The 26,403-nt window shown below is 51.6% G+C and overlaps 1 protein-coding gene and 1 pseudogene across 3 annotated transcripts in view; both read left to right on the top strand.

Annotated features, from left to right (window-relative positions):
- Window positions 1-26,403, top strand: part of NECTIN2 (nectin cell adhesion molecule 2) — a 34,085-nt gene that overhangs the window by 6,012 nt on the left and 1,670 nt on the right. For 2 of the 3 annotated variants that reach the window (XM_055411896.2, XM_055411897.2), the window contains exons 2-8: window positions 8,067-8,462; window positions 12,034-12,330; window positions 13,474-13,591; window positions 14,257-14,405; window positions 22,296-22,449; window positions 25,829-25,892; window positions 26,041-26,127. In XM_055411896.2, the coding sequence (XP_055267871.1) occupies window positions 8,067-8,462; window positions 12,034-12,330; window positions 13,474-13,591; window positions 14,257-14,405; window positions 22,296-22,449; window positions 25,829-25,892; window positions 26,041-26,127 (1,265 nt within the window). Of the gene's footprint in view, window positions 1-8,066; window positions 8,463-12,033; window positions 12,331-13,473; window positions 13,592-14,256; window positions 14,406-18,939; window positions 19,666-22,295; window positions 22,450-25,828; window positions 25,893-26,040; window positions 26,128-26,403 lie in introns of those variants that run through there. The other variant, XM_055411898.2, reaches the window with a different exon arrangement.
- On the top strand, window positions 3,114-8,058 carry LOC129546699 (large ribosomal subunit protein eL15 pseudogene; annotated as a pseudogene).

Raw genomic sequence — 26,403 nt, 5'->3', positions numbered from 1 at the left:
AGAAGAGACTCTTCTCTGCCTGTGGGACCTGCGGAGGGCACCTGCAGCCCTCCATGGCGGGGAGGAGGTGTGTGTGGGATGACCTAGGGGAGAGATGCCACTGGCTTAGACCAGGGTATGGGTAATGCAGGGGTCAGACCTGGTCCACTTGAAGATATATTTTGCAGAAGCTGATGGGATTTCCTGAAGGATTGCAATGGGTGTTGAGAGAGAAAAAGTGGAGTCAGACATGACTCCAAAGCTTCAATCCTAAACCTTTTACTGAGGTGGAAAGACCTAAAAGATGGGCCATTAACCATATGGGGGCTGAACCATACTATTCATTCGTTCAAAATGAGACATTTAGAATGGGGATCGTGGAGCCTTGGAATTTTAGAACCTCCTTCATTTCACATATATGGAGCATCTACCAGGAGCAGGTCTCTGTTGCAGGTCTCGAGGGTACCCCTGTGAACAAGACCAAGCAAAGAGTTCCTGCCCTCCAGGAGCTCGGGAGGGTCATGAAAACCTGGTGTGTGAGATGGGGAGATGGGTGCGGGGTGAGGGGATGAGAGCCAGCTAGTTAGAAAGAGGAAGGGTGTATGGCCATCCAGTACAGAGTATTGGTGATGAAAGAAATTCCTGAGAAGCTTGCCCCACAAGAAGCTAAAAGTGGGTTTTTTAGATTTAATTGATTAATCCATTTATTTCAGGCTTGCCGACCAGAGATTGAACCCCTGCCCTCAGTAGTGAAAGCACAGAGTCCTAACCACTAAGCTGCCAAGAAATTCCCAAAAGTGGGCTTTTTTTTTCTTGTTTTTTTTTTTTTTTAATCTTCTGAAGCTACCAGGACCACTCGAGTTGCAGTAGGGCAACCTCCCTCAGAAAAGAGGTGTGAACCCCAGGCCATGACAGTGAAAGCCCAGGTCCTAACTACTGGGCAACCAGGGAACTCCCCAGGAGAGAGGCAACTGGCAGCCACAGGATTTCCTTAGGAGAAGAAATCTGAGTCCCCAAAGGGACCCAGTGACCCAGAGCGAGGTATGGGGCTCCACTGGCTGGAGCTTGGCTTCCCTTGGGAAAGGTTTCCTCCTCCAGGAAGCCCTCCTGCCCTTCCCCTCTGCTGGGTCAGGCCCCTGCTTTAGGTCCTCCCCTCCACCCCCAGCCCTGCCCCCCCTACCCGACTGTCTGTGCAATCTCTCCCCTCTCCTGGAATGTCAACTCCTAGAGGACTTGTCCTGACACATCTGTGAAATGTACAGCTAGAACAGATCTTGATATTTATTCAACAGGTTTTTTTGTTTTATTTTCCAAAAGTATTGATTGAGCACCTACTGAACCACGCCCTGGTGTGGGCTCTAGGGATACAATAAGCAACAAGATAGACAAATCCCCATCCTCAGGGACTGACTCTCTAGTACCTGGGGCCACCATGTTGAGCAACTATTTGTTGCCCACTGGTTGGCACAGGCTGGAAAAGAATGGCTAGCAGGAAGGTTCTACCACTCAAGCCCTTGAAATTCTAAATCTTTGCTGTAGTCAAGTTCTTCTGCAAGTGAAGAACCCTCAATGGTTCCCACTTACCTCAAGAAGAAAACTTAAACCCTCAGCCCCACCCTACGTCTCTTCTGCGGCTCACACTGGCCTGGGTGTTTTTTCCCTGACTGAGTTCCTGTCCCTCCTCACCCAGCTCAAAAGGGGCAGAGCCTTTGGCAATCCTTGCCCCATCCTCAGTGCTTTTGGGGGCCACACAGGTAATGGGTCCTGGCACCTTGAGGGAAGGGGGCGACCCTGCCTCAGCTCCACCCAACTGCTGCCCCCAGGGTCTCATATCCTGATTTTTGTCTGGATTTGACCTCCAGACATTTCTGTGCTGCTAGGTCACTTCTGAAACTATGCTACCTGAGCCGAAGGTAACTGTGAAGGAGCTGGACTTGGCTGGTAGCATGCGGCTGTCTGCCCCCACTTGGCTCACCCTCTGTGCCTGCCCTCTGAGGAACCCACAGGAGAAAATCATGTCATGGACTTGTTGCCAGGGACCCTACAGGGCTGCTCAAACATTCCCATTTTACATATAGAGGAAATCAGGCTTTAAACAAAGTCACCCGGGGACTTCCCTGGTGGTCCAGTGGCTGGGAGACTCCATGCTGCCAATGCAGAGGGCCCAGGTTCGATCCCTGGGCAGGGAACTAGATCCCACATGCTGCAACTGAGAGTTGCCATGCCTCAGCTAAAGATCTTGCATGGCACAATGAAGATGGAAGATCCCACATGCTGAAACCAGGACCTGGTACAGCCACATAAATAAATATTAAAAAAAAAAAAGTCACCCGCCTAAAAGGGGACAGAACCAGCAGAATCCCCCAGCCATCTGCTCCAGGGTCCCACAACATGACACTCTGCAGTGTGGTCCCTCCAGAGGGGAGGATGCCCATGTCTCAAGGTGGCCCCCCTGAGTTTGGGTTGCAAGATATATGTAGGGATTCCACGAGATGATATGTGTGTGTCACACAGCCTTCACTGATGGCTTCTTTTGAGCAGTGCCTAGGATGGGTCCTGCCTGAAGGACAGTAGGGTCACTAGGGTCATTGTTAATGTTCCCTGGATTCCTGTGGGAGGCCAGCAGCTGCACACATGCCTCCTCTCACATCTCGGTCAAGGACAGCTGGGCATGGGCCTTTGCCTCAGAGCTGGGTATCAAGGGCTACTTGTAATTGTACTTAGCTGGTTATGTTTATTTACCAAGCACTGATCTTGTGCTTCCTGGGGCTCTGTGTGCTAAGTGCTCAACAAACATCCTTTAATCCTTAAACAGCAACCCCTAGGAGGTGGGCACCATTATTACCCTCCCCTTTACAGCTGAGGAAACTGGGGCACAGAGAGGTTAAACGACTTACCCAATGTCACACAGCCAGTAAGTGGCAGAGCGGGGATTCAAAGGCACGCAGTCTGTGCTCTCAGTCCCCATGCTTTGCTGCCTTGCACAGTAAAAAAAAATTCACCTTTAAAAAATAATTATTAATGCATTCATTTGTCTGCGCGGGGTCATAGGGTTAGAGTTAGGGATATGGCATGTGGGATCTAGTTTCCTGGCCAGGGATTGAACCTGGGCCCCTGCTTTGGGAACATGAAGTCTTAGCCACTGGACCACCAGTGGAAGTTTCTGGAGACACATTTATTTTTATGTTCATTTTTATTAAAAGACAGAAAACAAATGATGAGCTGAGAAATAAAAGATATATTCAGACAAAAACTGGCATGGAAATGTTCACAGTAGCTTTGTTCATAATCGCCAAAAGGTGAATACAACTCAGTTGTCCATCAGCTGCTAAATGAATAAACAAAATGTGGTCAGTCTGTACAGTGGAATATTACTGATCCGTGAAAAGGAACCAAGGCACTTATCCATGTTACTGCCTGGGTACACCTTGAAAACATTGCCAAGTGAAAGAAAGTAAACACAAAAGGCCACATACTTTATGATTTGATTTATGTGATATGCCCAGAAGAGGCAAATCTCTAGACAGAAAATAGATTACTGATTGTTAGTGATGGGGGATGGGAGGTGCAATTGACTGTATAATGGGTACATGGATTTCTTTGGGGCCCTATAACAATGTCCTAAACTTGATTATGGCAATGGATGCACGACTCCTGTGAATATGTGAAAAGCCACTGAATCGTACATTTTTAATGGATAAATGGGAATTAATCTCACTAAGGCTGTTAATAGAAAAAAGCAGACTCAGAGGGTCATAGGTTTTATAGAAAAGTGAGAGAAAGGATTATTAACTGTGCCAGAAAAAAATGAAATACATACCCTTAAAAATTTTTTTAAAATTTATTTTGGCATAAATTTGAGTTTTTGTTACTTTTGAAAGATTATTTTTTCCCTCCAAACATTCGACAATGAAAAGTTTCCAACATACACATGTCAGTTGGAAGAAAGGCCCAGCAGCCTCCCACATCTCTGCCTCTAGACTTGACAGCGAGTCATATTCTGTCATGTTTGCTTCATCACTTCATCATTTTTGGTTTTTTTTTTTGGATGAACATTTCAGAGTACATTGCAGATATGACATTTCACCTTTTATCTTCCCCTTTTTTCTTCTTTTTGGATGTGCTGGGCGGCTTGTGGAATCTTAGTTCCCTAACCAGGGGTTGAACCTGGACCCTCAGCAGTGAGAGAGCATAATCTTAACCAGTGGATTGCCAGGGAATTCTCATCCACCCTTTATCGTCTAAGAAAAAGAAATACTACATAAAAGAGATAACCAACAAGGACTCACTGCATAGCACAGGGAACTATACTCAGTGTTTTGTTAAACCTATAAGGAAAAGAATCTGAAGACAATTCTGAATCGCTGTGCTATACACCTGAAACACACATTGTAAATCAGTTGTAGGACTTCCCCGGTGGTCCAGTGGTTAAGAATCCCCCTGCCAGGGAGAAAGGTTCACTCCTTTTCGTCCGGCGGCAGCCATCAGGGTGAGTCGAAATGGGTGCAGACAAGTACATCCAGGAACTGTGGAGGAAGAAGCAGGCAGACGTGATGGGCTTCCTACCCCGGGTGCGGCTGCGTTGCTGGCCATACCACCCGCTCTTCCACGCTGCACCGCGCCCCGCACCCCGCACCACCCCCCGACCCCCGGCCCGACGAGGTGCGCAGACTGGGACACAAGGTCAAGCAAGGTTATGTCATATATAGGATTCATGTTGCGCCATGGAGGCCGCAAACGCCCAGTTCCTAAGGGTGCCACTTTCGGCAAGCCTGTCCACCATGGTGTCAAGCAGCTCAAGTTTGCTCGAAGGCTTTAGTCGGTTGCGGAGGAGCGCACTGGACATCACTGTGCTGCCCTGAGGGTCCTGAAATCCTGCAGGGTTGGTGAAGATTCTACGTACCAATTCTTTGAGGTTATCTTCATCGATCCATTCCATAAAGCTATCAGAAGAAACCCTAACCCCTAGTGGATCACTAAACCAGTCCACAAGCACTGGAAGGTGCGGGGGCTACCTGCCTGTCTGCAGGCAGAAAGAGCCGAGGGCCAGGCAAGGGCTCAAGTTCTGACCTAATAAACAATTTAGGACATTCTTGTCTGCTTAAAAGTGTTTTTTAATTTGTCTGTTAAAACTAGTTGTCTGCAGATTGCTTCATTAAATGCATTGTCAAATTATAAAACTTAGGGACTTCGGTAGTGGTCCAGTGGTTAAGACCCTGTGCTTCCAGTGCAGGGGGCACGCGTTTGATCCCTGGTCGGTCTGGAACTAAGATCCCACATGCCACAACTAAGACCTGGCACAGCCAAAGAAAAAAAATTATGGAAGTTAAAGTGCAGTGATGCCTGAAGACTTTAAGTGATGGTGTAACCCGTTTCTAATAAGGGGAATGCCTTTGTTTTTGCTTTCCTAGGGAGTTAATATGCCCATGTTTAAAATGCTATTTGGGCAATAGGTGTAAAGTTCTATAAAGGAGGAGTGCAGAAATTTAACCCTGTAGATTTGTTCATGCATGTGATGAGACCTGCAGCTTTGCCAGGGTGATGCAATGCTCTTTAGGTCTATGGAGTTTGGCAGCTACAACGTTTTAAGTTGGATATTCCTTAGAAATGTGAAGGGTGTCCTGATCCTTTCTCAAGATCATATGCAGAAAGATAAAGTTGACTAGGGTCCATGTTTTAGGCTTAATCTGATACTACAATTATGTAACTGCTGCTTCTGAAAGACGAAAAGTAATGCCACCATTAAGATAATTGAATAGACCTGTTGCAAGAGGGTTCTCACAAATGAATCAAATCCTGGTTTACCAAAATTAAATTGCCTTGGCCTCCGTGGTACCATTGAAGTTCACATAAAGCTCCTGGTTCAGACTCTGGTATCTGTAGAATACCGAACTTCATGTAAAATGGTTGTATTGACACTGGTGTCAATTAAAACTAATGGAAACTGAACATTAGATAGGTGAGAGGGAGTTTTAGGAGGTTTTAGGAGGCTAATAACTCCTAGGATTTAGGATTGGGAGGTTGATATTCATCAGATCCCTTTCAAGCATAGGACGATAGGAAAAACGTATCAAAAAATTAAATGTTTTATCTATAGTATTAGTTTGTGACCATTATGAACCACCTTGGGGGATGCAGGAAATAGGGGTGGTTATATTTAAAAGTATCATTGCTAAGTGTAATCAGTGTTCTCTAGGGTCTAGTCACTCCATTCTTAAAAGTCTACTGAGAGGGACTTCCCTTGGGGGTCCAGTGGCTAAGACTCTGTGCTCCCGATGCAGTGGCCCAAGTTCGAACCCTGGCCAGGGAACTGGATGCCACATGCTGCAATGAAGATCAAAGGTCCTGCATGCTGCAACTAAGACCTGGCAAACTAAATAAACAAATAAATAATAAGTATCTTTTTTAAAAAAAGACTACTGAGAAAAGTCATGTCGTTGGTGTCACTACAAGTTCAATTGGCTTCCGGCTGTGTGCTGTCTACAGTTGTTCCCATCCCTGCTCAAACCATCCTCAAGAGCCTCCCAGTTCCAGACTTGCCAGGCCACCAGTGGCTGGGCTCACCACCTCATTCCGCTTGTTGCATCGTGTCTTCCTATAGACTAGACTTCTGTTTCCCAGGGTGTATTTGAGTGTAGGAAATACGGAAGAGGAATTGCCCCAGTTCTTGGTTTGCTATCTTAATAGGTAGTTTAATTTTGAAATCTAATTACTGATTTTCTTGAACCAATTTTTCTTGTTTTTTTTTTTAAGGGTCTTTTAAAAGGCCCACTTAAGTGATTTCCAGAAAACAGGCTTGCAAAACCTTTTGAGACCCAAATTCCTTCCTACTCAAAAAATCTTAAACCATGTTATTCTGTGTGTAGAGGTTGTTCAACTATATAATAATGGAATAAATGTCTATGAAACTAAAAAAAAAAAAAGAATTTTCCTGCCAGTGCAGGGGACACAGGGTTTGATCCCTGGTCTGGGAAGATTCCACACACTGCAGAGCACCTAAGCCCAAGCACCAGAACTACTGAAGCACAGACAAAAATTAAATAAATAAAATTTTAAAAATAAATCAATCAACTATACTTCAATAAGATAGGGAATTCCCTGGCGGTCCAGTGGTTAAGACTCGGCACTCTCACTGCCAAGCCTGGGTTCTATCCCAGGTAAGGGAACTAAGACTAAAGGCTGTGCAGTGAAAAATGAAATAAAATAGGATATTTTTAAAGACTTTTGATTTAAGGAATACTTTGTGGTTTTTCAGTTGCTAAGTCATGTCCCACTCTTTCCCGCCCCATGGACTATAGCACACCAGACTCCTCCATCCTCCACTATCTCCCAGAGTTTGGTCAAATTCATGTCCATTGAATCAGTGATGCTACCAAACCATCTCATCCTTTGCCGCCCCCTTCTCCTTTTGCCTTCAGTCTTGCCCAGCATCAGGGTCTTTCCCAATGAGTCAGCTCTTCACATCAGGTGGCCAAAGTAGTGGAGCTTCAGTTCAGCATCAGTCCTTCCAATGAATATGCAGGGTTAATTTACTTTTTAAGATTGACTGGTTTGATCTCCTTGCTGTCCAAAGGACTCTCAAGAGTCTTTTCGTGGACCACAATTCAAAAGCATCAATTCTTTGGCACTCAGCTTTCTTTATGCTCCAACTCTCACATCCATACATGACTACTGGAAAAACCATAGCTTTGACTCTCTACGGATCTTTACTGGCAAAGTGATGTCTCTGCAGATGAATATGCTGTCTAGGTTTGTCATATCTTTCTTTCCAAGGAGCAAGTGTCTTTTAATTTCATGGGTACATGAATACTACATAAGCACAATTTATTCATCACACCTAAGATCATGAGCAGTAATTCCATAATCGTATGACAACTAGCCCAGAACCCAAATGGCCCCAGTTTTCCTCAAACTGTCTTATCTGCTTGGCCTTTTGGGAACTGGGACAGCGTGAAGATGTTCGCATTACCCTGAGATCTGCATTTCCGGGGTGGGGTGGAGGAGGCCCCCTCCCATGATGGCCCTGGCTGGCCCAGGGATTTCTAGGTCCTTCCCCGACCCGACCTCTCTCTCTCCTCTCTCCCCAGGAGCCCAGGATTTGCGAGTTCAGGTTGCCGCTGAGGTGCGGGGCAACCTGGGGGACACGGTAGAGCTGCCGTGCCACTTGCTGCCTTCAGCGCCTGAAATCCGAGTGTCCCAGGTGACGTGGCTACGCCTGGACGCGCCCGAAGGCAAACAGAACGTGGCCATCTTCCACCCCAAGTATGGTCGCAGCTTCCCCAGCCCGAAGCCCGGCAAGGAGCGGCTGTCCTTCGTCAATGCCGCGCCGAGCGCGGGGGCCGGGCAAGGCACGGAGCTGGAGGTGCGGGACGCCACGCTGTCCCTCCGGGGGCTGACGGTGGAGGACGAGGGCAACTACACGTGCGAGTTTGCCACCTTCCCCAAGGGCACCAGTCGGGGAGTCACCTGGCTCCGAGTCATCGGTGAGCAGGGGGGGGGTGCGGGGCTGCGGCGAAGGGAGAGGAGGCGGGGTGCAACTCGCGAGCGCCCCCCACGGGCCTGTTTCTGGGCTTTAGCTGGGAAATGGACCTACTTTGTCTGCGGTCACCAGTCAGCTGGCCCTGATTCATTAAGCACCTGCTATTTGCCACCGGTAGTTCTGCAGGGAGGAGATACAGCCGGCAAGAAGCATTCAGGAGGCTGAGTCCCTGCTCTGTGCCAAACACTATGCCACACTCTAGGGATGCAGCCCTAAGGAGAACAGAAGTCCCCCTTCTCCTGGAGCTTAGACTCCAATTAAGGGAGTACATAACATAAATAAGAAAAATAAGAGTGAGCTGGGTGGTTGTAGGCCCTTTAGAAATTGGAGGAGAATAGGTTACTATTTTAGTGAGGGTGGTCTGGTGCTATTTGAACCCAAACTAGGAGGGTTTGAGGGAGTCCTGCAGGTCCACGGAGGAGAGTTTCAGGCAGCAGGAACAGCAAGTGCAAAGGCCCTGGGGCAGGGCACACCTGGAAGGTCTGAGGAAAAGCCAGGAAGACAGTATGGCTGGAGATGAGTGAATGGAGGGGGCTGGGCAAGGAGAGGCAAGGTCAAGGCAGTGATGGGGGAGCACAGATCACAGATGACCTCATGAACCATGAGAAGATGTTGGCTTTTGCCTTGAGAGAACAACAGCTACAGGAGATTTGGAGTAGGGGAGGAATGTGTTGACTTGGGTTTTCACAGGCTATGTGGGGAGTGAAGATGGAGGCTCACAAAGGCGGTGAGGGCATAAGTCCAGGAGACAGGTGATGGCAGTTACACCAAAGGGGAGGCAGTGGAGGTAGTGAGATGTCATTGTCTTATGGAAATGTTTTAGATGTCAAGCCAGAGAACAATCAAATTAGCAAATGAAAGGAGCTCAGGATGTTGTAATACTCAGAGTAAAGCCCCAGTGGACTCACGTAGAGAGAATGGCCCGTGAAAGCCTCTTAGTCAAGTCCCAATGTGTAAGCAGGAGGCACCCTCAGGGAGAAGAATGAAGGCCCAGCAGAAGGAACAGTCTAGGCAAAGGCTGGGACAAGAGAAACAGATTGGCACATTCTAGGAACAGACAGGAGACTACTGGCAAAGGCTTGAGTGAGCCTCAGTGAGGCAAGGAACCAACAGGGCCAGGTTACACGAACCTCATAGACAAGTGGCCAGTTGGCTGGAATTCATCTGTTGTTTTTTTTTTCCCCCCATGCTGAGCAACTTGGAGAATCTCAGTTTCCCAACCAGGGATTGAACCCACACCCTTGGCGGTGAAAGCATGGAGTCCTAACCACTGGTGGACCACCAGGGAAGTTCCTTCATCTGAAATGTTACTTGGAGCCATAGACGGTTTCAAATCATAAGAACACCCTGACCAGGGTCTTGAAATTCTTTTTTAAAAAAAAGGGGGGGTGGTCACTGGCAGGACTTCTCTGGTGGTCTAGTGGTTAAAAATCCACCTGCCAGTGCAGGGAACATGAGTTCAATCCCTGGTCCCGGAAGATCCCACATGCCGTGGAGCAACCTAGCCCATGCACCACAACTACTAAGCCCGTGCTCTACAATAGAGAAGCCACCTCGATGAGAGGCCCATGCCCCGCCACCAGGCGTGGTCCCCACTCAGCGCAATTAGAGAAAACCCGCTTGCAGCGACGAAGACCCAGAGCAGCCAAAGATACATAAAAGGGGGAAAAAAAAAAGATCAACTGGCTGCCAGGGTCAGGGAGGGGTGGTGGGCAGGGGGCATCAGAAGAGCAGACAAAGGTAAAAGGAAGCAAGGAGAAGGTGAGAGAAGGCATTGGCTTGGAAGAGGGAAGAAGCAGGGAGGAGTGGGGAAAGGAGTGGACTAAACAGAAGTGAAATAATCACCCTTTTGGGAGATGGTGGGTGCTTGTCCGTGAATTAAGGGATGAGGAGGAGGAAGAAGAACTCCCAGCCTTCCGGCTCCAACAGGAAGTGACCAGCATGACCACTTAGTGAAATGTGGAAGAGTTAGGGAAGGCATCTTTTCAAAGGATGCTGTTTCTTGCTAAATCTTGGCGATCCCCTAGGGTCCCGCCTTCCTCCAGCAACTGCGAAGAAGCCACATCACTCTGGATACGTTCCCCCGCTCTGAGCCCCAGAGAGTTTGAGAAGTGTACCCTGTAATGTCCCTCAGTACACACTTCCCTTCCCAAGGAACCCTGAAACCACAGTTGTTTCACATAGTAAACCACTCTTCTCCTCCCCATCTTTTGCAAAGGCTTCTCTTTCTCTGCCATCATTTGTTCTATTAGGAGATACGTAGAGGTCACTTCGGAGAAGGCAATGGCAAGCCACTCCAGTACTCTTGCCTAGAAAATCCCATGGATGGAGGAGCCTGGTGGGCTGCAGTCTGTGGGGTCGCTAAGGGTCGGACACGACTGAGCAACTTCACTTTCACTTTTCACTTTCACACATTGGAGAAGGAAATGGCAACCCACTCTGGTGTTCTTGCCTGGAGAATCCCAGGGACGGGGGAGCCTGGTGGGCTTCCATCTATGGGGTCACACAGAGTTGAACACAACTGAAGTGACTTAGCAGCAGCAGAGGTCACTTACTACCAGGCAGCAGGTGCCTATAAAAGCACAGAGCAGAACGGTGAAACCTCTACTTTCTTGGGGAGTCAAACTTCAGGGAAGTTTCTATGAGAATGTGAGGCCAGGATCTGGAAAAGGAGGAGGAGCAAGATAAGAAGAAAAGATGCCAGAACATTCCAGGCAGTGCAAGTCACTAAAGAGCCCGCAGTGGGCAGGAGCAGGGACCAGGGACAGGTAGTGATGTGGGCCAGAACTTGGGGGGACTGTCTGGTCATAAGCACACATCGGTCACTGTGGCTCGTGGAGGTTTTGCCCCGCCTAATATTTTTCCATGTCTCCTAGGAGGATGGGCGAAAAGGGCAAAAGATGTCCAGCTTTGGGAATCTCCATTGCCTATATCTCACTTCCGGGCCGAAATCTAGTGATTAAAGGAAAAGAAGTTCTTTTCAGCTGGACCTTTGAACTGCATTGTTCTGTTTTGGCTTTTTGCTTAAAATCACAGCCTCATCCAGGCTTGTGGACACCATCTGCTTGACTAGGAAAACAGAACAGAAAATGCATTGTACTATAATGGCTAACACTTGGCACAGTGAATGTCAAGCGCTGTCCAAAGCGCTTTATATGTCAATTTATTTCATCTCTGTGGTGGGTCCTATTACTATCCCCACTTAACAAAAGAGGAATCTGACATAGAGAGTTGGGGAATGACTTGCCAAAGCCATGCGGCTGCAAAGCAGCAAAGCTGGGAAGTGAAGCCCTGCAGTTGGGCCTTGGGCTTCCCAGATGACTCAGCTGAAAAGAATCCTCCTGCCAATGCAGGAGATGTGGGTTCAATCCCAGGGTCGGGAAGATCCCCTGGTAAAGGAGATGGCAATCCATTCCACTCCAGTTGGGACTTAACTGACCATCTCCACTGCTGAGGGTGTTTGTTGACTGGACTTTAGGTGTGGAGTGACCCACCCACTCTGTTCCTCTCCCCAGCCCAGCCCCAGAACCATGCCGAGAAACAGGAGGTCACATTCAATCTGGATCCTGTACCCGTGGCCCGCTGTGTCTCCGCAGGCGGCCGACCACCTGCCCGGGTCTCCTGGCTCTCACCCTTGGATGGGGAGGCCAAAGAGACCCAGGGGTCGGGGCCCCTGCCTGGCACGGTCACCGTCACTAGCCGCTACACTGTGACACCCTTGAGTGAAGCAGACGGGGTCAAGGTCATCTGCAAAGTGGAGCATGAGAGCTTCCAGGAGCCCAAACTGCTGCCGGTGATTCTCTCTGTGCGCTGTGAGTACATCAGGCTGTGACCGCCCCCTCGCCCCAACGCACTGGCTCCTCTAGGGCACCGTCTGCGCGATCCCAGAGTGTGGTCTACACTGGCACTCCGGATCAACTTCTGCACTGCCTTCCTGCCCGTTGTCTACACTAGCTTCACTAGGCTCTCAACTTATTGCCAGTCAATGGTATATCAGAATGGGCTTGCAAGGGTCAGTTTTATACATTTCTTCCCAATTCCATGTCCATTAACTCTTACTGGTAGCTTGAATCAACTGTGGGGAGTATTTATACCAAGAAAATTGACAAACACTGCAAACTAGGGCTATTCTTTTTTTTTTTTATCAGTATACAAGTGCACCCAGCAATCTCTTCTGTCTCCCATGGACCCCGGCTGACACTGCTCCTTCCCTGTTCAGTATCAACTACTCTGTCTACTCGGCCCAACCCAGATTGTTTATGCACCGCCCCGTGCATACTGTCTGAATTGGCTCCCTGGGCACTGTCTACACTGACTCACCTGGGGTCTCTGCACCAGCTTCTGCCCCGAATGTGACCACCCTGGCCCCTGTGGACCCTGTCGACATACTGTGCTGTCGTCGATGTTGTTAGTGGCGATGGTGGTGGTGGCTTTGCGGGATCTTAGTTCCCCGACCACAGACTGAACCCAGAGCCATGGCAGCGAAAGCACCGAGTCCTAACCACTGGACCCTGTGAATACTGATCCCTTCCCACATGTTCTGAGCTCGCTCTTCCCCAGACTGCTTACCCCCCACCCCGATATTCCCCAGAGAGGCTCTCCCGGCACTCTCCCCACAGACTCTGCCAAATAGTTACCTTAGCAGCTTTTCCAACTGCATACCCCAACTCAGCATTTTCTATATGAGCTCCCCAGACAATGCCTTCAGTTAAACTGATTCCCTAATCTGCTCTGGGCGTGTCTGAAATGGCACACATTATCTCTAGTGGCTCGCTCGGGCGCTGCCTGCACTGCACAGTAACTTCCTCAGAATGACAGTCTCTGAGCAGGCACTGTCCCTGGGTCCACCTCCTGCCAGGCCACCCTGTTTCTTTAAGATTCTTATCTGTCTACTCACTTGTCACCTCTTCTTGGATTCCCCCGGTCACTGACCCAGTCCCCCCTATTTCCTGCAGACCCCCCCCAGGTCTCCATATCCGGCTATGATGACAACTGGTATATCGGCCGTAGCGAGGCCACCCTGAACTGTAACGTCCGCAGCAAACCAGAGCCCACGGGCTACGACTGGAGCACGTGAGTACTGTTTAGAGCCGGACTCCTGGGTCTGAGGGAGGAGGGGCCGGGGGCCTGGATCCTGGGTCTGGGGGAGGAGGGGCTGGGGGCCTGGATCCTGGGTCTGGGGGAGGAGGGACCAAGGGGGCTGGATCCTGGGTCTGAGGGAGGAGGGACTGGGTGGGGGGCTGGATCCTGGGTCTGGGGGAGGAGGGACCGGGGGGGCTGGATCCTGGGTCTGTGGGAGGAGGGACCGGGGGGGCTGGATCCTGGGTCTGAGGGAGGAGGGACCAGGCGGGGGGGCTGGATCCTGGGTCTCGGGGAGGAGGGGCTGGGGGCCTGGATCCTGGGTCTGGGGGAGGAGGGGCTGGGGGCCTGGATCCTGGGTCTGGGGGAGGAGGGACCGGGGGGCTGGATCCTGGGTCTGAGGGAGGAGGGACCAGGAGCGGGGGCTGGATCCTGGGTCTGGGGGAGGAGGGGCTGGGGGCCCAGACTCCTGAGTCATGAGAAAGGAACACCAGAGGCTTGAAACAGTAAGGCCCCCCAGGAGGAGGGAGCTGACATTTTGGGGTGTCAGGGAGTAAGTTTCAAGTCTGTGGAGCTTGGCTCTTGAGGGTTGTGTCATCAGGGACCTGGGCCCCCCGTCGACTGTGCTGTCCCTCTCATGTGACCCCGACACCCCCCAGGACTTCCGGTGTCTTCCCAGCCTCAGCAGTGGCCCAGGGCCCCAAGCTGATCGTCCACTCAGTGGACCGGCTTCTCAACACTACCTTCATCTGCACTGTCACCAACGCCGTGGGCACCGGCCAAGCCGAGCAGGTGGTCATCGTTCGAGGTGAGCAGGTCCTGGGGATGGTGTGACAACAGGGTCTGCTCCCCGAGTGTTCCTCCCACTGGGCTCTGGGGCTGCACTGGTGGGGGCTGTGCCGCCAACCTGGGGTGGGCAGCACCCACCTCACCGATGTGGGGTGTGACTTTTATCCCCCGCCCCAGGTGGAGTCTGGATTGGGGTGACCGGGTTGGTGCTGACAGATAAGTTAGGAACTTGAGGCCTGAGAAGCATTGTTAGGAAGAGATCCAGAGCAACTGGCCCAGCCTCCAGCCAATGAGACACACCCATGGGAATCAGACAACTCACAGTCACGGGAGGGCAGCTGCACGAACACTCAGAGACAATAGACTTTTTACAGGGAAGGCTGGCCGGTACCACCCAGAAACCAGTTTGCGTGTGTGTGTTGGGATGTTTGTGTTCCTGGAGGTGGTATTTTGGGTTTGTTTTGTTTTTTGTTCTTTTGTTGGCCTGCCACTCAGCTGATGGGATCTTAGTTCCCCAACCAGGGACCAAAACCAGGCCCATGGCAGTGAAAGCGTGGAGTGCTAACCAGTGGACCGCCAGGCAACTCCCTGGAGGTGGTATTTTGGAAACAGTGGCTGGTGTGTCTGGCAGTCAGAAGTTCTCTGAGTCTCCCTGATGGGACCCAAGATACACAGCTGGAGAGGGAAAAAGTGAAAGGAAACGAAGCCCAGGTGCAGGCTGATGGAAATGGGGTTGAAATCACCACTGTAGACTGCAATGCTTAGAGGGAGCCAGGGGCCCTCGTTGTGCCCCCCCACCTCAGAAGCACAGCCAAAGACAAACTCAGAGTCACCCGTGTGAAGACAGACACACACACACACACTGGAGACAGGTGGAAGCAGGTCCCTTACTGAGATGATCGTAACACACACCACACACATGCACACACACACACATACACATCTAGAAAGACACCCACATGAAAACAGATCCTCAACCCACGCCCCCCACCAAAAAAAGGAAAAATGAAAACAGATCCCTCTTGAGGAATTCTGACACTTGCCAGGGAGATGTGACGTAGCCACTCAGAAACAGTGTCACATTGGGAGAGGGCGAGGGTGGGATGATTTAGGAGAATGCCATTGAAACATGTATATTAATATGTGAAACGAATCGCCAGTCCAGGTTCGATGCATGACACAGGATGCTCAGGGCTGGTGCACTGGGATGACCCAGAGAGATGGGATGGGGAGGGAGGTGGGAGGGGAGTTCAGGATGGGGAATACATGTGAAATAAAAATAAAGAAAGAAACAGTGTCACAGACCACACACCCAGACAGACCATTGGCCCGCCCTCAGCATGTCTCACACGCTCAGGCTCACAAACACACACACCTGGAGGGAGACACTGCCACACAGACATGCTACAAGAACCTCCGACAGCAAGCCCACACGGGCAAACATCATCAGCCAGATGCTGAGAAGGAAACTCGAAGACGTTCTCAAGGGCATGCCCTCGGAAACTCCAGAAATGCCACTGTGGAGCTTCTCTTTCAACAAATCATCCTCTGACAAGTTATTTGCTGCGGTTTCCTCTTGGCCAGCCATTCTCCTTGATGTTGGGACTACAGCGATGACCTAGTCAGAGTCCTACCCTCCAAGACACACCCAGAGGAGGGTCAGCTCCACCCACCCAGCAAGGTGCCCAACTGGAAATACACTCCCTGAACTGTAACCCAGATACACACCCACCTGAGAAACCGGTCTCTCCACCCACACTGGGCCCGTGGGGGCGGAGCCTGCAGAACCCAGACAGGATCACACCGAAGGGCCGTGGGAGAAACACACAGCCAGGAAAGCATGGACACCGCCCCCAAAGCAGCCAGAAACCCCAGGAACGTCCACCGCTGGCAACCCCCAAGGCGAACACATGAGCATCAGAGTTCAGCCTTGGACAGGCAGTATTCACCCAGTGAAACACATGTACCCAGAGCCCCAGGAGGAACCTGCGGGTGGGGTGGGGTGCACAGAAAATCACACACCTTCAAAAAAATAAAAAGAAAATCACACACCTGTGGAAAGACCCCTACCCCCGCAAAGGTGACCGCAGACCCACGGCAGCCAAAAACATCATTGCAAACTCACGCACCTACAGATGGACACCAACAGATGGGGGTACTCTCTGAGCACTCTAGAAATTCAGTCAGAGGTAGTGATGTGTCCACAGATGGCCTCTCCCGGAGAGGAGATTCACTCATGGCTCTTGGCAAAGTCACCTCAGAGGGTCTCAGAGATGCCCCACACTCCTCATGTACACGCAGACCCGCACAGGCCATCACACTCCATTTGGGGCTCACGCCAGAGAAAACATAAGTACACAGGCCACGCCACAGGCTAGACGTTGCTTCAGAAACTTCTGACCCTAAGACAGGAACACGCTCAGCCAGCACCTCCAAAATACTACCTTCAGTAGCGCGGACACATGTCCCGACACGCATGAAAACTGGCCTCCAGACTTCACTGAACAGAGTCCTTCCCGCCTTCACCCAGGGTGCAGGTGTAGAAATAATCCCCACCAGAAGTTTTAGATAGCATATTAAAAAGCAGAGACATTACTTTGCCAACCAAGGTCCGTCTAGTCAAGGCTATGGTTTTTCTCGTGGTCATGTATGGATGTGAGAGTTGGACTGTGAAGAAAGCTGATCGCCGAAGAATTGATGCTTTTGAACTGTGGTGCTGGAGAAGACTCTTGAGAGTCCCTTGGACTGCAAGGAGATCCAACCAGTCCATTCTAGAGGAGATCAATCCTGGGTGTTCATTGGAAGGACTGATGCTAAAGCTGAAACTCCAATACTTTGGCCACCTCATGCGACGAGTTGACTCACTGGAAAAGAGTCTGACGCTTGGAGGGATTGGGGGCGGGAGGAGACGGGGATGACAGAGAATGAGATGGCTGGATGGCATCACCGACTCGATGGACATGAGTTTGAGTGAACTCTGGGAGTTGGTGATGGACAGGGAGGCCTGGTGTGCTGTGATTCATGGGGTCGCAAAGAGTCGGACACGACTGAGTGACTGAACTGAACTGAACTGAACTGAATTGGCCCTTCACACTCGAGGTGGACTTTTTCTCTCCTGTTTTACTGTTGTTTGCACTGATTTGACAGCCCGCTAGGTCATGACCCCCACCCCACCCCCACCCCCATTTTGAAAACATCTAGAAACTGTGACCTGGGTTTCAGCCCCTCCAATGGCCAGAGGCGTTGGGAGGGGAGGGTCAGATGTGAGCGGGTGCCTCCCTGGTCTCTCCCAGTCAGGCCCTGCATGCCAGGGTGGGGGAAGGCAGGTATGTGATAAGATGCTATTTGCATCTGTGGGCCCCAGACGCCCCCTCCCTCATCCTCACTCCTCCCCGCTTAGTGTTCCCTGGCTTCCTTCTCTACCCACCCCCACCCTCCCCCAGACCCCTCCCCTCCACCAGCTCAGCCTCCGCAGGGAGAGGAAACCCCCGGGACTGTGGGCTTAAGGGGCGCCATTTTCCACCCTGGGGATGGGGGGGTGCTCAATCTCCTCAGTCCCCTTTCTCTCAAGTGCTGGGAGCTTTGGGATCAAACAGCCTCAGGCTCAAACCCATCTCTGCTTCTTTCTGGCTGGATCGGCCACAAGATTCTGTGACCCTAACCTCAAAGAGTTTCTGGGAGGGAGTGGCAAATTCAGATGCCTACAAGGTCCTGGCGAGTGACAGGGTGGCCAGGTGTGGAACTCTGTTCCCTTCAGAGTCTGCAGCCTCACTCAGCCACAACCCATCACCAGGTGGAGGAGACAAGAGTTTGATGATGCCAGATCTGATTTTATTTTTTGCCCTAAAAGAAATCTCGAATTTCCAGTGAAATGACCTAGTGCTTTAAATGTTGGGTAGCAAGCTGTTGTTTCATGTATGCATGTGTGTATGTGTGTGTTGGTTTTATCTTTTCTGGCCGCGTGGCTCGGCAGGTGGGCTGTTAGTTCCCCGACCAGGGATTGAACCTGTGCCCCCTACAGTAGACTTCCCAGGTGGCTCAGTGGTAAAAAATCTTCCTGCCAATGCAGGAGACGCAGGAGACTCGGGTTCTACCCCTGAGTCAGGAAGATCCCCTGGAGGAGGAAATGGCAGCCCACTCCAGTATTCTTGCCCAGAGAATCCCATGGACAGAGAAGCCTGGCGGGCTGCAGTCCACGGGGTCACAGAGTCCGAAACATGTCTGAGTGACAGAGCAATCCCCTTGCAGTGGAAGCACGGAGTCTTAACCATGAGACGGCCAGGGGATCTCTAGCAACTTTCATTTTGGTTTTGTGTTTGTTATTTCGGGAGTCCTTTCTTTTTATTTCTATTTGGTTAGCAAAACACTAGGCAGGTGTAAGGAAAGGCATCTGGGGGAGGGCACCCACTGGCGCGGGGAGTGAGCGGGGGCTCTCCCTTCCCTCCCCGCTCCCCGCTGTCTGTCCCACATCCTGTGCCCCAGCCCCCACCTCAGATGTCTCCTCTTGACCTCGTGTCTCCCTCTCTCTCTCTCACCCTCTTCTCTCTCCTCAGACACCCCCCTGGCCTCGCCGCAAGGCGCGGGCCCAGTGGTGTGGGGGGCTGTGGGGGGGACTCTGCTGGTGCTGCTGCTTCTGGCTGGGGGGTCCTTGGCCTTCATCCTGCTGAGGGTGAGGAGGAGGAAGAGCCCCGGAGGAGGAGACGGCGCAGGAGGGTCCCACGACCCGAAAACTCAGGTGTTTGGGAACGGGGGTCCCGTCTTCTGGACGCCCGCGGACCCTGGGCCCCTGAGGCCAGAGGGCGAGGACGAGGAGGAAAAGGCAGAGAAAGGCCTCATGTTGCCTCTGCCCCCAGCCCTGGAGGACGACTTGGAGTCCCAGCTGGACGGCTCCCTCATCTCCCGGCGGGCGATTTACGTGTGACCTCCCCCCACGCACCACCCACCCCACCCAGGCAGACAGACAGACAGACTGAGACAGACACAGCACTGCGCACGCCTGCCAGCCAAGGGTCCCAGACTGGCTGAACACACTGGAGTTCAAAGCTACCTCCCGCCTCCTTTCCTGGGATGTAGAGGGCGCTGGAATATCACACACTGGACTTCTGAATCCCGGGCTGCAAGGAGCAGGGGAGGGCCCCCCCGGGGGGAGGGGGCGCTGGGGAATGGGGACCCACAGAGCACCACCCCCCACAGAGACTCTTGGTTTGGGCTCCAGCCTGCTGTGGCCCCATGACACTCAGGAGTTAATAAACGCCTTGGAGGAAAACATCCCGGGGCGTCTTGTAATACATCAGACCCCCTCTTTGGCGGGTGGGACAGGGACTGCTAAGTCCCAGCGGGTGGGCGCTGGAGAGGGTGAGCATGGTGGGGACTAGACTTGGGGAGGCTGGTGGAAGGGAGGACTCTGGTCACTTGGGTCCTCGAAGGACACATTGGATGTCCAAGCCATCTGAGGCCCGGGGAACTGGACTCAGGGGCTGGCGCTTGGATGTGGGGCTTCCAGGACAGCCTTCCCAAGCCGAGTGGCCAGACTGGCAGGAGAACTGAATTTCTGGGCCCAGCGGGGCTGAGATCCTGGACTCCTGGGCCCTCAGGGGTGGAGAGGGCCTGGGATCTGATCCTCTGGGGGCATCTCAGACCCGACCTCCCTGAGTCTGCTGACATTGGGAGGGGAGGACTTGCCACCTGCGTTCTCGGGGTGCTAAGAAACCAGGGAAGCCCCACCTGGGGAGGACATCACGTCGGCCTTTCCTACCTTCCTCCTATTCCCTTATCCCCAGGCTGGGCCCAAGGAGGGGCTCTGTATCCTTCTCACTTCCCCCTCTCCCCATTAGAAAATCTTCCAAACTCGGGCTGGGGATTGTGGTGGTGGGGGCAAGGACGGAGGCAAGGTTAAATCCAGTCACCTCCACTCTCCCGAGCCCCACGACCACCCCAGGTGGCCTTCATCTCTGCTCCCACGGCTGTCATGGGACTCAGTTAAGGCTGCATCCAAACACCCAGCGTGGGGTGGGAGAGGCTGGGTGAGTCTGCTTCTTCCACCAGCACAGCCTTCCACTTGCTCTGCGGCGGACACCGCGGTGGCGCACAGTCAGAGGAGCAATCTTAGGATGGGCAAGTGTGCGGATTGAGCACAATTACTCTGATGTTTCCCCGACGCTCTGAGAAGCCCTCCGGAGGATGCCAGACTGTGTAACGCGAAGTTGTGGAAATGGGATGGTCCAGGGATCCAGACAGCGTTCCCTCGGGCAGCTTTCTCTCCGCCTCTCTGTAGTGGGGTTGATGGACGGGGAGGCCTGTGGGCGGGGCCTCGGCACACTAGTTATTTCCTCTGGATGTTTACTGTCTGTACCACCCTGTCCTGTCCTGCCCACCTCCCACCCCAGCTGCTGGCTCCTCCCCCAACGGGAGGGCAGTGCCAGGAGTGCAGGGGCGGGAAGGTGGTCGATCTGGCAGGCAGTCGGTCCCCAAGTGTCCCTGTTGGGCCCCTCCTTATGCACCCAGAAAAACACCAGCTGTGTATCAGACCCCGTCCCTTGGACCGCACAGTGTGGAAATTGGCAAGTAAACAGGTAATGGCTCCAATAACGATTCAGGAAGTGGGAAGTGTTAACAAAGGAGAGGTCCGGGGTTGTGTAAGGGGGGATAGTCACACTTCTCTCCACCCCTTTTCCGTGAGGTTGGAGGCCCTCTGATGCTCTGCCCAGGATAACTGCATTCTGTATAATGCATGAGGGGTTCTGATCCCAAGCCCAGAATCACGCCTGCCCCCTCTCCAATTTTCTGCCTTTTCGCCCCATTCCTTGTCACCTCTCCTCCCTCAGCACCACACTCTCCCATCAGCTCTCTGCTCTGCTCCCTCCAGTCCCTAAAGACAACCCGAGACTTCCTCCAGAGGACCTCGGCTCTGGCTGGCTGTTCGCTCTTCCTGGAATGCTCTCATATCCTCGTGGTTCGCCCCCTACAGCTACTTCAGGTCTTTGCTCAAATATCTCTCAGTAAGGCTCTCTCTGACTACCTTTGACTACCCTGCTCTGTCACTTAGCACTTCCCTACCATAAGTAAGGTGAATGACACCGGCATTATGTGGCATTATGTCATTGCCTTTATATGTGAAAGTGAAGTCTCTCCGTCATGTCCGACTCTTTGCGACCCCATGGACTGTAGCCTACCAGGCTCCTCTGTCCATGGGATTTTCCAGGCAAGAGTACTGGAGTGGGCTTCCATTTCGTTCTCCAGGGGATCTTCCCAACCCAGGGATCAAACCCAGGTCTCCCGCATTGCAGACAGGCGCTTTACCATCTGAGCCACCAGGGAAGTATATATATATATGTGTGTGTGTGTATAATTGGGTTTTTTTGCTGTCCTGGATCTTCATTGCAGTGCGCAGACCTCTCATTGTGGTGGCTTCTCTTGTTGCAGAGCATGGGGCTCTAGGCATGCGGGCTTCAGTAGTTGCGGCTTGGCGGCTCTAGAGCGTGGGCTCAGTAGTTATGAGGCATGGGCTTAGCTGCCCCGCAGGATGTGGAATCTTCCCAGACCAGGGATGGAACCTGTGTCCCCACCGTGGGCAGGTGGATTCTTATCCACTTTGACACCAGAGAAGTCCCCTACGATTACCCTCTATCATTTGCTGTCACCTGGCATATTAGCTATTGTGTCTATTTCTCTACTTGTGGCCTCCCTGCCTGACAAAACATTCGTCCCATGGGACTGGGGCTTTTGCATGTTTTGTTCACCATTCTATCACACAACAAATGCTCAGTGAGGATTAAGTGAATAAAAAGAATGTCCTCTGCCCTTGGGAGAGGTGGTAGTCAGGCAGGTGGTGACTGGAGGGTGGGGTGGGACTGGGAATAGGCTGTGGCTTCCTCCTTGAGACTCCCTCACGCTGTCCTCCTTCTTGCAGAGACACCCAACACAGCCGGAGCAGGGGCCACAGGTGGCATCATTGGGGGCATCATTGCTGCCATCATTGCTACTGCTGTGGCCGCCACGGGCATCCTGATCTGCCGGCAGCAGCGGAAGGAGCAGAGGCTGCAGGGGGCAGAGGAGGAGGAGGAGTGAGTGACGGGTCCTAGGAAGTGGATGGGGGAGGGGTCCCAGGACGGGATGCACTGGGTGGGGGAGGAGGCTGGGAGAAAGTCTTGGTAATGGCTGTGACGCTGAAATGGCTCAGCTTCTCTGCACACCAGTGCTGAGTCAAATCTCCAAGACAGAATTTGGGATGACTGGCAGACTACTGTCCAGAGGGTCACAAAGAGTCGGACACCACTGAATTGACTTAGCACGCACCCAGGAAAGAGTAGCTCTATTGCTTTGCCAGGCAAAGGGGGACACAGCGGGCTACTGCCCTCAGAACCCAAGTGTCCTAACTTGGGGAAGATACTGAGAAGTTTTATAGTAATTGTTCAAAGAGGATGCGATCATCCCGTGGACATTCTTCTGATGGGTTGGTGGTGAGGTAAGTGGGAGTCAGCAGCATCAAGCTTCAGGTCCAACTGGTAGTTGGGGTCTACGTGCTTGTGGGCCACTTACCATCATTAATCAGTTGCTTCTCCCACCTGGAAGGGATTTCTTTGTCTGCAGAGTAGCTCAAAGATGTTGTTGTGTATGTATCCATTAATAGGGAAACAGGACCTTGGCCCAAGTCTGCTCTTAACTGTTTGCTTCTCCCTGGTTTTGCATCTCCTACCTTCCCTAAGTAACAACTGCTTGAATCTGCCCATTGGCATTCAGGGAAGGTCATGGAGGCTGAATGAAGGGTGTTTCTTATAAACAAAGAAATGGGGGACACAGAAAAGCCTGGTGCCCCAGGAGCCCCACAGGACCATGCACAGTATCAGCTCTGTGAAACAGAGTGATCCAAAATGACCAGGACTTAAATGGGGTGGAGAGGAGAGTTTATTTCCTGGAAATCATGCGCTGTGAAGTCATCAGAGTCCAGGTTCCTGCTATCTTGTTGTCCCGCCTTCCCTTCATTCACATTCCAAGATGGCTCCCTTCTCTCTTATCATTGTCTATGTACACGACAACCAGACATGGCCATCCTGGCCTCAAGGACCACCCTGCTTGCCAGTGGGAAGGGGAAATGGAAATAGAGGGCAGTCTTACAAGGGAAACATCACATTCTCTCATTTCCCATTGGCCAGGGTCTAGTCACATGGCTTGCCCTAGCTGCAGGGGAAGCTGGGAAATGTCGTCTTTATTCTGGGTGGCCACAGGCCCAGTCAAAATCTGTATTACTGTGAAAAAAGAGGAACCTGGATATTAGGGGAAATTAGCCCCACTTCTCTCTGTAGAGCACTTGTTATGAGAGGCGTCTTGACTTCTCTACAGCATCTTGTAGAGACTCGATGAGCGGCATCGTACCTGTGATCTCAGTGAGGCCTCATATCCATTCATCATTTGTTCATTCAGTAATTCAGAAAGTATTCCCTTTGAGCGAGGCCCTGAAATTTAGAAACACAATGATGAGACAAAACACTTAAACGATGTCCAAAAAATGGCTTCCCTGTTGGTCCAGTAGTTAAGAATCCGCCTGCCCATGCAGGGGACACCGGTTTGATCCCTCGTCCCACAGGATCCCACATGCTGCGAAGCAACCAATCTTTTGCATCACACATACTGAGCCCACATGCCTAGAGCCTGTACTCTGCAACAGGAGAAGCCCACGCACCTTAGGGAAGACCCAACATAGCCAAATAAATAAATAAATAAACCTTTTTAAAAAATGTCCAAAAGTTAATAAATTTAAAGCACAAATAAAAGATATCTACACACATCAACATATCGTATCATGGAAACCTAAATTCTCAGACAGAGCTAAGGATACACATCTTCTCAAAGAGGAAACAGATTCAGAAAGCTGAAATCACTTGCTGAAACTTGGGGGCAAAATGGTTCTCAAATAAGACGACCCAGTGTGTGTGAGGGGAACTCTTGTTAAAAATACACCTTCCTGGACTTACCCCAAACCTACTAAATCAGCACTTTCACAAGAAGGGCTTGGTGTCTATATTTATAACAAGCTCCCTAAGATGCACATGAAAGTCTGTGAACCAGTCTTAATCACCTAGTCAATGCAAACCAACAACCTGCTGCTGTTCTCATCTTCTAATCCCGTGAGACCCAGCCATGTCTGAGATGGCTCTGGTCTTGGCCTCCTGGGGTTCACAGTCTGGAGGGGAAAGATCCATCCCCAGACCGTGACAATCCAACATGGCTAGGACTGGACTAGGGAAGCTGAAGGAGCTAAGCGTGGCTACAGAGGGCACCTGACTCAGCCTGAAAGATCAGGGAGGGCTTCCTGGAAGCAGGGACATCTGAGCTGGGAATTGAAGGCGTAGTGAGAACCCACCATTATTATATATACAGGATACTCTGGTCTGTGGGTGTGTAGAATGAGAGAATTTAATATAGTTTGGGAGACAGGAAAGCGTTTCACTCATTCTTTCCATTCTCTCTCTTTTTTAAGTGATTTATCTGGCTGCGCTGGGTCTTTATTGCTGTGCCCCGGCTTTCTCTAGTCACAGCAATTGGGGGCTGCAATGGCAAACCACTCCAGTACTCTTGCCTAGAAAATCCCATGGACGGAGGAGCCTGGTAGGCTGCAGTCCATGGGGTCGCTACAAGTCAGACATGACTGAGCGACTTCACTTTCACTTTTCACTTTCACACATTGGAGAAGGAAATGGCAACCCACTCCAGTGTTCTTGCCTGGAGAATCCCAGGGATGGGGGAGCCTGGTGGGCTGCCATCTATGGGGTCGCACAGAGTCGGACACGACTGAAGTGACTTAGCAGTAGCAGCTCTAGTTGTGGTACACAGGCTCCTCGTTGTGGGGGCTTCTCCTGTTGCAGAGCACAGGCTCTAGGTGCACTGGCTTCAGTATTTTCAGCCTGTGGCTCTAGATGCAGGCTCAGTAGTTGTGGCCCGTGGGTTTATTTGGCCCATGGCACATAGGGTCTTAGTTCCCAGACCAGGGATCGAACCCGTGTCCCCTGCAGTAGCAGGCAGATTCTTAATCACTGGACCACCAAGGAAGTTCTCATTCTCTCTTTCTCCAAATATGACCTGATACTCCTCATCGTGGGTTCTGGGAATACAACACAAATCTCATGTTTCCTCCCTCACACTGTCTCAGCGGGATACAGTTGTTGAATGAGATCAGAAGTAATATTTCAAATACAAACTCAGTACGTGCCCCATTAGAGACATATAGCTAGCTATGATCCTATAACAGGAGCCATGGATCCTCCTGGAGAGTCAGGAGGACTTCGTGGAAGAATAGAAATTCGTGGAATGAGCAGGAGACAGCAGGGCAAGGGGAGGTAGGTGGTGGCAAAGGGAGATCAGGTAGAGGAAAGAAATGAGCAGTGGCTCTGGAATAGAGGGGTTCTCAGGGCTTAGCCTCCACCTGATTTACCTCCTACCCCACAGACTGGAAGGACCTCCCTCATACAAGCCACCGACCCCAAAGGCAAAGCTGGAGGAACCAGAGATGGTAAGCACTTTCCCTGGAGCCCACCCTGCCCCCACCTCCCTACCTACCTTCGTCCACTGAGGCCGAGGCTGGGATTGGGGAACTGGGGGAAAGAGGCTGTCAGGGTAGGGGGGGTGGGCCTGACTTGTCCCTCTCTCTCCCATCGCAGCCCTCCCAGCTCTTCACCCTGGGGGCCTCGGAGCACAGCCCACTCAAGACCCCCTACTTTGATGCTGGTGTCTCATGTGCCGAGCAGGTAGAAACTCGGGAAAGGTCAAGGGTGGATTTGGGATCTGAGTTTAAGGGCCTCCTTACATAAGAGGGGGCTTCCCAAGTGGTGCTAGTGGTAAAGAATCTGCCTGCCAATGCACAAGACGTAGGACTCTGGGTGGGTGAGATCCCCTAGAGTAGGAAATGGCAACTCACTCCAGTATTCTTGCCTGGAGAATCCCATGGAACCTGGCAAGCTACAGCCCATGGAATCCCACAAGTTAGACATGACCAAGTATGCACACAGAATCTTACATAACAG

Source organism: Moschus berezovskii, chromosome 22, assembly GCF_049115385.1.
Source record: "Moschus berezovskii isolate FMDL1 chromosome 22, NW_MosBer_1.0, whole genome shotgun sequence".
In the NCBI taxonomy this organism is placed as follows: Eukaryota; Metazoa; Chordata; class Mammalia; order Artiodactyla; family Moschidae; genus Moschus; species Moschus berezovskii.
Note: the sequence above shows the minus strand (reverse complement) of the source record. Positions and strands in the feature narration are given on the sequence as shown.